This window comes from Manis javanica, chromosome X (assembly GCF_040802235.1).
Source record: "Manis javanica isolate MJ-LG chromosome X, MJ_LKY, whole genome shotgun sequence".
Taxonomy (NCBI): domain Eukaryota; kingdom Metazoa; phylum Chordata; class Mammalia; order Pholidota; family Manidae; genus Manis; species Manis javanica.
Genome location: NC_133174.1, coordinates 115,471,616 through 115,482,913, shown reverse-complemented (window position 1 = coordinate 115,482,913; position 11,298 = coordinate 115,471,616). Strand labels below are relative to the sequence as shown.

At 39.3% G+C, this 11,298-nt stretch overlaps 1 protein-coding gene across 1 annotated transcript; it reads left to right on the top strand.

Moving 5' to 3' along the window:
* The first annotated feature begins 7,629 nt into the window (after positions 1–7,629).
* On the top strand, positions 7,630–9,559 carry PRR32 (proline rich 32). Its single transcript, XM_073227759.1, has 2 exons — positions 7,630–7,752; positions 8,547–9,559. The coding sequence occupies exons 1-2, from the start codon at positions 7,733–7,735 to the stop codon at positions 9,406–9,408; spliced, it is 882 nt and encodes a 293-aa protein (XP_073083860.1). The 5' UTR covers positions 7,630–7,732; the 3' UTR covers positions 9,409–9,559.
* The last annotated feature ends 1,739 nt before the right edge of the window (positions 9,560–11,298 follow it).

Here is an 11,298-nt window from a genome sequence, read left to right as displayed (position 1 = left end):
TCAGTGTCTATGAGTCTACTGATGTTTTGTTCATTCTGTTTGCTATGTTTTTATATTCCACAAATAAATGAAATCATATGGTATTTGTCTTTCTGAACCCAGCTTATTTCACTGAGCATAATACCCTCTAGGTCCATTCATGTTGTTGCAAATGACAGACTATGGTTACAACATTCATCCATATTATCAAGTCCCCCCCCCGACACTTCAGTGACTGTCCATCAGTGTAATAAGATGCTATAGAGTCACTACTTATCTTCTCTCTGCTACACTGCCTTCCCTGTAACCCACTTACATTATGTGCACTAATCATAACGTCCCTTAATCCCCTTCTCCCACCCTCCCCACACATTCTCCCCAACCCCTTCCCTTTGGTAACTGCTAGTCCCTTCTTGGAGTCTGTGTCTGCTGCTGTTTTGTTCTTTCAATTTTTCTTTGTTCTTATACTCCACAGATGAGTGAAATGATTGGATACTTGTCTTTCTCTGCCTGACTTATTTCACTGAGGATAATACCCTCTAGCTCCATCCATGTTGTTGCAAATGGTAGGATTTGTTTCTTTCTTATGGCTAAATAATATTCCATCGTGTATATGTACCACCTCTTCTTTATCCATTCATCGACTGATGGACACTTAGGTTGCTTCCATTTCTTGGCTATTATAAATAGTGCTGTGATAAACACAGGGGTGCATATGTCTTTTTCAAACTGGGCTTCTGCATTCTTGGGGTAAATTCCTAGGAGAGGAATTCCTGGGTCAAATGGTATTTCTATTTTGAGTTTTTTGAGGAACCTCCATACTGCTTCCCACAATGGTTGGACTAATTTACATTCCCACCAGCAGTGTAGGACGGTTCCCCTTTCTCCGCAACGTCACCAGCATTTGCTGTTCCTTGTCTTTTGGATGTTGGCCATCCTAACTGGTGTGAGGTGATATCTCATTGTGGTTTTTATTTGCATTTCTCTGATGATTAGCAATGTGGAGCATCTTTTCATGTGCCTGTTGGCCATCTGAATTTCTTCTTTGGAGATGTGTCTGTTCAGATCCTCCACCCATTTTTTTAATTGGGTTATTTGCTTTTTGGGTGTTGAGGTATGTGAGCTCTTTATATATTTTGGATGTTAACCCCTTATTGGATGTGTCATTTATGAATATATTCTCCCATAATGTAGGATGTCTTTTTGTTCTACTGATGGTGTTCTTTGCTGTCCAGAAGTTTTTTAGTTTGATATAGTCCCACTTGTTCATTTTTCCTTTTGTTTCCCTTGCCTATGCAGGTATGTTCATGAAGAAGTTGCTCATGTTTATATTCAAGACAGTTTTGCCTATGTTTTATTCTAAGAGTTTTATGGTTTCATGACTTATATTTATGTCTTTGATCCAGAATTTCTTTGCTTTTTATGGAACAGTAGTTTTTTAAGACATGAGCCTGCCAGTCCCTCATTCACTGGTAAATTAATAAATTATTAATTTCTTTCCTTCAAAACCTTGTCATTGTGTTTTGTAATTTGACTTTGGTGACAAGTACCAGTTTTTGGTAACACTAGTGCCTCTGGAAGGATTCATCACTTTGGTTCAGATATCATTACTATAGAGCCATTGAGAATGATACCTGAATGAGATTCCTCCTTTATCTTCTAGTTATCTTGCAAGAAGCAGTATCCCATTGCCTGGCCCTCCACTGAATGATATTTTCTTCTGATGAACTTTTCCCCTAAATAAATACAGATATCAATTCACTACTCTAAAAATTAGAAGTGGAAGATCTGAAATACTTCAGAAATAAAGAGGTAAATAGATGACTCCACAGCACTTGTGATTATCCCGGACCTTTGAACAAACACTTAGGTCAGCAGCATAGGCATACAGCATAATTCAGACAAGAATTAAGAATGGTCTCTCTGGATGGGCTTTATTATCATTTTAATTTTGAGTTACATCAGCAAATTTTCCTGCACACTGAATTATAGTCAGCCTATAAAAGTGTTACATTTTCTATAGCAAACTATTCATTTGACTACTTGAGAAGGTACAACTAGAGTGGGAAAAACTTTTTTTTTCTGTAAAGTAACAAATTGTTCAGAGAATCAATCGGTCAAATCTTCACTATCAAAAAACCAAGAAACCTTTCTTTTTTCAGCCTTTACATTCTAATCATTACAAAGGCTGTCAGTGATTCCTGCTGTGAAACATAAGATTCTGAAGCCCAATTAAGTATCCAGTCAAATACAAAAGTGCAGACTCTTTATTCTAACACAGCTACTGCATTAAATACAACAATGGGTGAGATTTATGTACACCAACTGAAAAGTTTGAAGTATTTTACACCATGGGTCTTTTTAAATTGAGTGGTTAATCCTCCCCACTTTAATGATGCACAAAATGAGAAACAATGGCCTTAGGTGTAGGTGAGAGAGGTGACCACCCATACAGTGCTATTTGAAATGTGCCCAAAAGTTTTCTTGCCCCAGAAATATCACTCATAGGTATATTAGTCTAATATATGTAAAGTGATTTACAGATTGCAAAGCAATTTCACATAACTATCATATTTAGTTTTCTCAATGACCGCAAAATAGGTAAGAAAGCTGTCATCATCCCCATTTTATATATAAGAAAACTGAGTCTAATATGTACAAGGACAAGGATATTTTAATCACCTAGTATGTAACAGTCAATTCACACATGATGTAATATCATTCTCTCTATAATGCCACTTTACAAATGAAGAGAATGAGATTCAGAAAAATTAAGAAACCTGCCCGAGGTGACAAATCTGGTAAAGTAGTAAAGTTGAGATTTGAAACCAGGTCTGTGTTCCTCTGATTCCAGAACCAAAGCTTGGCACATACGATTAATTTTTAATAAGGTATGATCAAATGTTTTCAACATGAATTTACAGTTTTTTAATTATGAGCATGAAGAAACTAATCTAAAATGGTGTTGTTTTTCAAACCAAGTGCTCAGAAAATTAAGTATGCCTTCAACTCCTTTGCCCAGCAATTAATTAATTCTGACATGGCAAGTATACATACGTATGTGTGTGTGTGTATTTATATATATATATATATATATGACATCATTATAAATATATGGTCTAATGAGCCACTGTAAACTAACTTTTTCATTAACTTTGTTTCATTTTACTTATTAGTCCATGCTTATATCTTGATTTATAATATATTCCAATATGAACATAAAATACATTACTTGTATTTTTAATTGATTCATTTCCCTAATTCAGAAAGGTATTCTCTAGAGTTATTATTAGTAGCTCACTTGGACAATGCAACCCTCCCCCTAATTTCCCCGCCTACTGCCCTCACCCAAACACACACTTAACTCTTTGTTCTCCCAGTTGCTCCAATACTGGAAGCTGGGTGACCTAACCATGATTATAGACTAGGTACCATCTTAGTGCCATGGAAATAGTATGAGGAACCCTAAATATGCACTTCAAGAGTTCAACATCAATTTAATCTTAATATTGGTAATACTGTGTACATGTTAAAATTAGTTTATTAATAATGGTCACTCAGGGCTAGCCTATGGCTACGTTCTTTTCTGTCATCAACCTGTCACTCTATGACAGGATTTTCAGGCCTCACTATCTACTGTACTACCACCAAATGGCTAATCTTCACTTGCTGCAGCCCTGCATGGACAAGCTTTCTGGGATGCACTGCAGCTTGCATGATTTCTTCATTGCCCAACTACCTTAGGATGAGTATCAGTGAAGACACGCCATAAGTAAACTATATTTGGATCTGGTAGGCATATTTTGATCTGGGTCACCTATGTGATTCACCTTGAAATACAGTCAGGAAGCCATGTGGTTAAATGGAAGAAATATGGGCTTTGGTATCAGACTAGCTGTGCCTGAATATTGTCTGCTATTTACTAGCTGTGGGACCTTGGAATAAACTACTTCTCCAACTCTGTTGATCTTCATCTATAAAATAGGTGTAATAATACTGCCTTAAAAGTTTGCTGTGAATATTAAATGAGACAAAATACATTAAGTGGCTGGTACAGAGTAAGTGGTAAAAAGAAATTCTCAGTCTCCTTTTCTTTTTTTTTTTTCCTTTTTTCTTATCTGACTTGCCCCACTTACACTTAATTTCCAGTTCCCCGAGGAGATGAAGAAAAATTAGAGTGATACATGTTGAGGAACTTCTGATAGATTCTGATTTCTGCAAGGAAATAACTTGTTTTGGAGTAACTGCCATACATTACCTGATTTAATACACAGTTTTTTAAAATTTGGAGCAAAGAATGAGAGAAAAACAATGATAGTCTACTGAACTTCATATGAATCAGTCCAACAGTGAGCCATATGTTGGTAGTTGCTTTTGCCAGTACTAGGGGTTGAAGTAACCACACACACACCTGTCTACCCTCATCACTTACCACACTTTGTAGGACAGCTGGTGGCAGAAAGGACTGGGGTACTGACTGCCTATAGTTGTGCAGCTGAATAATGCTGTCTGGCCCATCTGGGATAATAGCATGCTTTCATTAATTTCATGCTTTTTAAATACACTAAATTGAATAGCAACAGACCCCTGAAAATATCTGCTCTATCTTCTCAAACTACTTTCAGACATCCTAAACTTGCAGAGCTTTCTACAAGTATAGCTACATTAAATTTGGAAAGTGAGTTAATGGATGGGATCTTTTGACAACCATCTCCCCAGAGATCAGTATGACAACCTCCTCATCACACTCTTATTAGCCTGATGGAAACAGAGAAACTCATCCTTAGGTCTCTATATCTTGTATTCTCTTTGTAAGCAAAAGAGAAAGGATGTGTTTTGAATGGTACTTTGCTTGCACTTACACATCTGCAAAACTTCTTTGAAAAAAACCAACCAACAATATGATTTCGGCAGTACAACCACATTTATAAAGACCTCATAGTTGCTGTGCAAAAGTAAATATAGCATTGTATGGTCCTCACTTAGTATTGCAAAAAATTCCTCAAAACCTATCGAGAGATATGTGGGTAATATAAGAGGCCATGGGTAATGAAAGGCATTTATAGCTTAGCTCTTTCACAACTAAGTTACTTTTTTGGCAGGTCCTCAACTTCCATTAGCCATTTTTCTTTCTGAAAAACAGTCACTCAAATAAACAAAAAAGTTATACACTGTATTCCATCATTTTCAGAGCTCAGTGGATACTTGAGGTAGTTTAACAGCTTTTTGTCAAAAGGTAGGTTTTGAGGTCATTCTAGTTTTATCTTTAACTGTGAAATCTTAGTGACTTAAACATTTCTTAATGGGTACAGCTTTACTAATTATCTGGCTAACCTTGCTATCTCTAGAGGGTCCACTTGGCTCTTTATATTTCTATTTCTGCCACATATGAGCCCTAGTCTGGATTAAAAACCTGAACTACAAAATTCCAAAATTTTGCCTTCATTCCTATATCCATACCCCTTCTTGGCATAGAATGCCATCTCTTTCCCTGCCCAGGTATATAATAATCCATCCTTTAAAACACAACCCAAGCCCCAACCCCACTTGAAATATTGCACAACTATTTTAACTTAAAATTATAGTTTTCTTCTGAATTTCCAGTGTGGCCTTAGTTTACACCTTGCAGCTAGTAGTGTCTGTCTGTCCTTTTTTATGACATTCTTTGATTCTTTTATAGATGTTATTTTGTCTCCCCAGAAAATCTGACTATTCCTTGAAGTCACTACAGATGGCATATTTACCTTTTTTGGCATAATCCAAGCTAAACCAAATAAATGCATGTAGTAGGCATTAAAAAACATTCACTGTCTCCACAAAAGCAAACAAGCTATGAGGCAAAATCTAAACTAGTATCCATTAATTTATAATACCGATTATGATTTGGAAAATTCTCAGTGCCACTGGCTTTGTTCAGTGTGCCCAGCTCTTTGGGGCCTATATTAAACTTTACTCTCATGTAATCCAAATACAATGATATTTTATTAAACAGGCATTTCTGGGTAAAAAGAGCCAATGATTGCAACAGTTTGATAGGCTTGAAAGGGTTTCCTGGGGCTTCCCAGCCATTATTTAGGACAAAAAAAAGGCAAGCTCTCAGACATAAACCACGTAAATATGACTTACCACCTATTTGAAGGTACTAATCCAGTTGTATTTTTATCTCGAATATGCCAAGTGTTTAAAGAGTTTTAATGCTCCAACACAATTATAGTGCTAAGAACAAGTTTTCTTTTGCATAATGACAGGAAACAATAAAGTGAAGAAAAATAGAAATGGAAGCTGAGGAATCAAGAGATTTCTTAATAGAGAACCATGCTAGGCAAGTGAACAGATTCCTCTGGAAGAATTGTTGGTAACGCAGCACTTTCATCTTTCAATGAGATAAAAAGAAAAAAAAAACCAGTAGTGTATAGACAGGACAAGGCACCCTGGCAGGAAGATGTGGATTTAGAGACCCAAAAGGTCATTGCTATCATGAATTGCATTGCTTCACAGCAGTGCCCATTCCTTTGCATTAGTATCTTGTGCTTATCCATGGCACACATACACACGTGTGTGCTCAGGCACACACACACACACACACACACACACACACACACACACACACACACTCCACATATAAAATGAAATACACAGAGTTTGAATCTGCTTTTTTTCTAAAGGAAAAAGAAATATATGTATTACTGTTGAAATGTAATGGCATATTCTGATACCTGGAATAAAGAAAGATTATAAGTTCTTAAAGGTTAATCTGAACAACACAAATCTTAAGTAGATTTAAGGAAGTGGGCCAAGTTTATGGCTTTATGCTAGAGAAGGATTAGTAATTTTAAATGAGGGGATGGCTATTGTAATTTCAGAGCAATGAATCTGTAAATCCATGGCAGAAAAAAAGCTAGGGAAGTATGCTGGGTTAAAGTCGGGAGAGGGGAGTTAAATTTAGGCTGGAAGAACAGAAAGCAACTTATGCAAAAAAGTTACAAGGCAAAACCTGAGCTAATATTTGTAAACTTATAGATCATCTTTTATGCCTTTCATCCCCCCTCCCACCTGTACAGAAGTTTCCAGAGCTCTATTACAGGAAATATGTATATAATACACACACACAAACACAAACATACAGAGCCAATGAAATAAAAGGTACAGTGAAGGAAATTACTGCAAATTGAGAAGCTGAGAAATAAAAGCCAGTATGATTCTTAGAAGGATTTTTCATTTTTACTCCCTAAACCTCTGTTTCCCACCAAGTTAATAGTATGCATTCTCCAAATTATAAGTTTAAATGAGAAGATTAGACATGGTACTCTGCTCAAGGTTTGTATTCCCAAACGGCAGGAAGATGTTTAACTATCGTTCCTAACTAAAACTTCAGAAATAACTCTTAACAAAGGACCGGGCCTCCACGAGTCTTCTAATTCTTTCCAACTGGCCTTCAACAGGGTTATTGCCACGAATGCCTTTATCATCTATCATAACTGTGAAAAAAGGAGTTGTAACTTCAAAGCAGTGTGAGGGATGTATCCCCTCCCACTCCTCCTCTCTGCTCCTTCTCTCCCTCCCTTCCCTAGCAACTGATAACCTCAGAAAGAGAACTCCAAATCTAGCAAGAAGCAGTTGGTCCCCGGCTTCATTCGAGCTGCCAAGCTGCTCAAAGGCAGAAGCACCAGTCATTTCTCCAGACCGACTTGGCCTGTGTGGGTGCTCAGTGGGATTTCTCCATCACCTAAGACTTTCCAGATCAAATTTCTCCATGGCTTGTATTGAAAATGTGTAAGTACAAAACAGAATACAACTGTTTAGTTTTAAAGACAACAGGTACTTTCAATTGCTTTCCTGCATAACCGGGACAGGGACAAGTGGGTTGGAGGGGATGTGGGAAGGGATCACAGACGCAAACTTGAAGGCTATAAACCCAGATACTAAGAATGCTGGATTTAAGTGTGGCGATTTTTCAATGTAATTTTGAAACCAAAGTTGTAAATCCTTAGTCTAAATAGTGGGGTTGAAAATGAGGAAAATCGTGCTCTAGGGTCTGGAATGGGTTGATGAAAGTTTTAACATAATTCAGTGCAAATGTGAATGATGCTTCATAAAGAGGAACAAACGGGAGTGTTTGTTAACACTAACCTTTCTTTGACTCTGTGGAAAGAAGAGTTTTTCCCTCGCAAGACTTTCCAGAACACTCCCTCCAGAATCTGAATGCGGAGCTCAGTGGCGCACAGATCCTCCCAGGACTGAAAAAGCTGATGCTTTCTCTGGTGGGCCTTTGCATTACAGCCTCTCAAGAAGCTCTCCAGGTCTTCTAGGTTTCCTGGCCACCTTGAGAAGGTGGGGAAATAGAGATTAGGGTGGAGTCACAGGTCAGCCAGGGAGGGAAATCGGTAGCTGGAGCTAAAGAGGCTGTCAGATGAGGAGCAGCTGGGCTGAAGAAGTGCTTGCTGAGTACACGTGGGAGGAGGTAGGGCTCCCTTGGTGTTTTCCATCAAGTTCAATCAGTTACATATTTAAGATATTTTCTGGTCACTGCATTTCCATTTTTATTTACTTATTTCTATTTTTGCAAGCCTTGGAGGGCACACCCCTTCATCCATAGCGGTAGCTGCAGATGAACTCCGGATCCAGGCACTGCGCCAGGACTTGCCCCTCCAGTGTCCTCCGAAGGATGATGCGGAGACCTGGGGCCACCCTCGCGTGCCGCTGAGACTTCCCATAATTGTGCTGACCAATCTGGCAAGAGAGCAACTGGAGCGCCCCTCTGAGGGAGCAGGATCTGGCCTGCCTATCGACAGTTCGAGACCTCTCCAACACCCATATGGGCCACCACCTGCTGTTGTGGAGGAGTCCCTAGCAACAGCAGAACTAAATAGCTCTTATGGTCTGGCAGGCGGGAGGCAGAGGGGCCAGGATTCTTTTCATCTGTCCCAGGAATTCTCTGGCAACTCTCCTGCACTGATGATCGGGGGCACAAGGGTCAGCAATGAGAGAGAAGACAATAATGCAAGGTTATATGTGGCTTTGCCACAAAGTCAGGGGTTCTTGCCACCCAGGAGCCCACAAGTAAGAGGCCGTCCATGCATGCTGTGCACTGTTCGATCAGGGATAATGATGGAGCTGCCTCCAGGAAATAGGAGAACGGCTGGCAAGGGAAGGCTGGCTCACGTTTATTTCCCCTTGAGGGGCCCTCAGCACCCTGTGGAATATTGGCCATGGCCTATCCCCTTGTCTTCTAGTACCCCAGGTGTACCTGCTGGCGTTGCTGCTCATTGCTTCATTTGTCCTCGACCTCCCAGTTTCAATCCATTTCTTGTTATGCCTGTATCTTTTGCTCCTGCCCCCAAATTTGGTCCTCTACTGCCTTCTTATTTTGCCAGTTTCCCTTCTTGGGGCATGCCACCTCCTGCATCCTCAAGCAGGAAACACAAATGATAGCAAACAAGGAAGGAAGGGTTGGGGTAAGAGGTGAAAGCTGTTCCTTTATGTTTATATATTTGAAACCCCTTACTCTCTTACATTCTGTTTACCACCTAACATGCCTTACATACATACTTGGAGAACCAATAAAGATCATAAAGTTTGATATATCGTGAATTGTTTTTTGAAATGCCTCTCTGGGAGCCTAAACCTTGGGTTTTGTTTTCTATGTTTATGGAAATTAAAGCAATAATGTGCCAGTGTTGTCTAAGTAGTTAAGTTGAATCCTACCACTGGCTTGCAGCTGTGTATGGTGAGGGGTCTCTGGCTTCTTGCTAGACCAAGTGTGGGGCATGGAATTCCTACGTACCTTAGGGTGATGGGGATTGCTGAGAGCAGGACAGGGGGATTAAGGTAAGGTCCATAAAGGTAGACCACACTCTAGATAATCGAGAAAAATGCACAAACAATAAAGGTAGCTAGATCAGATAGTAAGAGTAACAGAACCAATATTTCAGTCAGTTACAGGCTGAACAAGGCCAAAAGGTCAGGTAAGAAAAGGGGCTGGGGAGGTGGAAGAGTTCTAGACTATTGTTTCAAACATGAGCTAGTATTTGCCCCTTAACAATGCTTTCCTGCTGCTGAGCACTTGGTATATACAGGTCTGGCTTAATAAAAGTCCAGGGTCAAGGTGTGACAGGACCCAACCCTTCAACCATTCTCTGAGGAAAGGCTACTGTAACCTCAAAACTTTTAAACATCATGAGAATATTTCACTCAGGTGAAATCCTCTCCAGTACCGCTGTTTGTACTCTTGGTAATGTGCTGCAGCACCATTATAATAATGCTTCTGAGAGATGATCAGAATGCCCAGACGGGAGCCTTTTCAAATTCAAGTGACAAAGATAAGGGCACAGCATGCAGGTGCAAGGATGGCCATTCTGACCACTGTACAACTTAATTCACTATATAATAAAATGCCCTAAAGCACAGGGCCACTATATATGAACAACCACTAAATTGGAAATGTCTTTAAAGAACGATTCTTCAAATCAGTTTTTTTTATTCCATCTCAAGAGCTGATAGCAGAGGTGATGTAAGCAGTCAGATAAAGGCTCACAAAACCCACAAATTCAAAAGGCACCTCACAGATAAGCAAAACCATTCATGTGTTTTTAGTACCCGTAACAGGTCTTTTGCTACTCTGGCAAAAAAGACACATAGATCCATAAAGTTTCTCTTCTCCATTTGGTTCATTATAGAGTGTTCTAAATTTACAGGTGGTAATGCAAGGCTTAGAAGCATCTGGATAGTGATCGCTAAAATTCCCCTTACTCTCTGTGTGTCCTGAAGCTGGCAAAATTCCATCAGTTCACTGTCGTGGGTTGAGCAGAAGTATTCAGCAAATCATTTGACAGCTGCTCACTATGAGGTAGCTTAGTCCCAGTGTACCAAACACTTATTGAATTTTCAGCGTTAATGAACAGAGGAGTTGGGCATGCTTACAGTCATCAAAAATATCTTCTGAGCCAGATGTTAAAAGATATTTTGACAAGAAATCAAGTTGTTGTGTCAACAGCAGTGCTACATCTCTGGAGGGATGCCAAAAGGTGTGGTAAGTGACAACAGGACAGGAGAAGCTTTCCTTTTCAAAGGAAGTAGCTGCAGTGAATGCTCAGGAAGACTTCACTCACTATGACAGCAATCCATGACAAATTCACTGTAACAATAAATCACCACGAACACAATCTGCTTTTTTCAACCCTCTGTTCTCCTTTCTAACACTGTGTGTATGTTCATAATTTTCTATGTCATTTCTAAACACTGAATGCCTATAGTAAGCAACAAAAAGTAACTATTAGCAAATTGAGGCATTGAAGTTTCATTCACACCTCTGTGATGCAG

Coding starts and splice junctions, on each gene's coding strand:
- PRR32 (XM_073227759.1), top strand. CDS start 7,733: ATGGCTTGTATTGAAAATGT. Junction 7,753..8,546: donor ATGGCTTGTATTGAAAATGT/GTAAGTACAAAA, acceptor TATTTTTGCAAG/CCTTGGAGGGCACACCCCTT.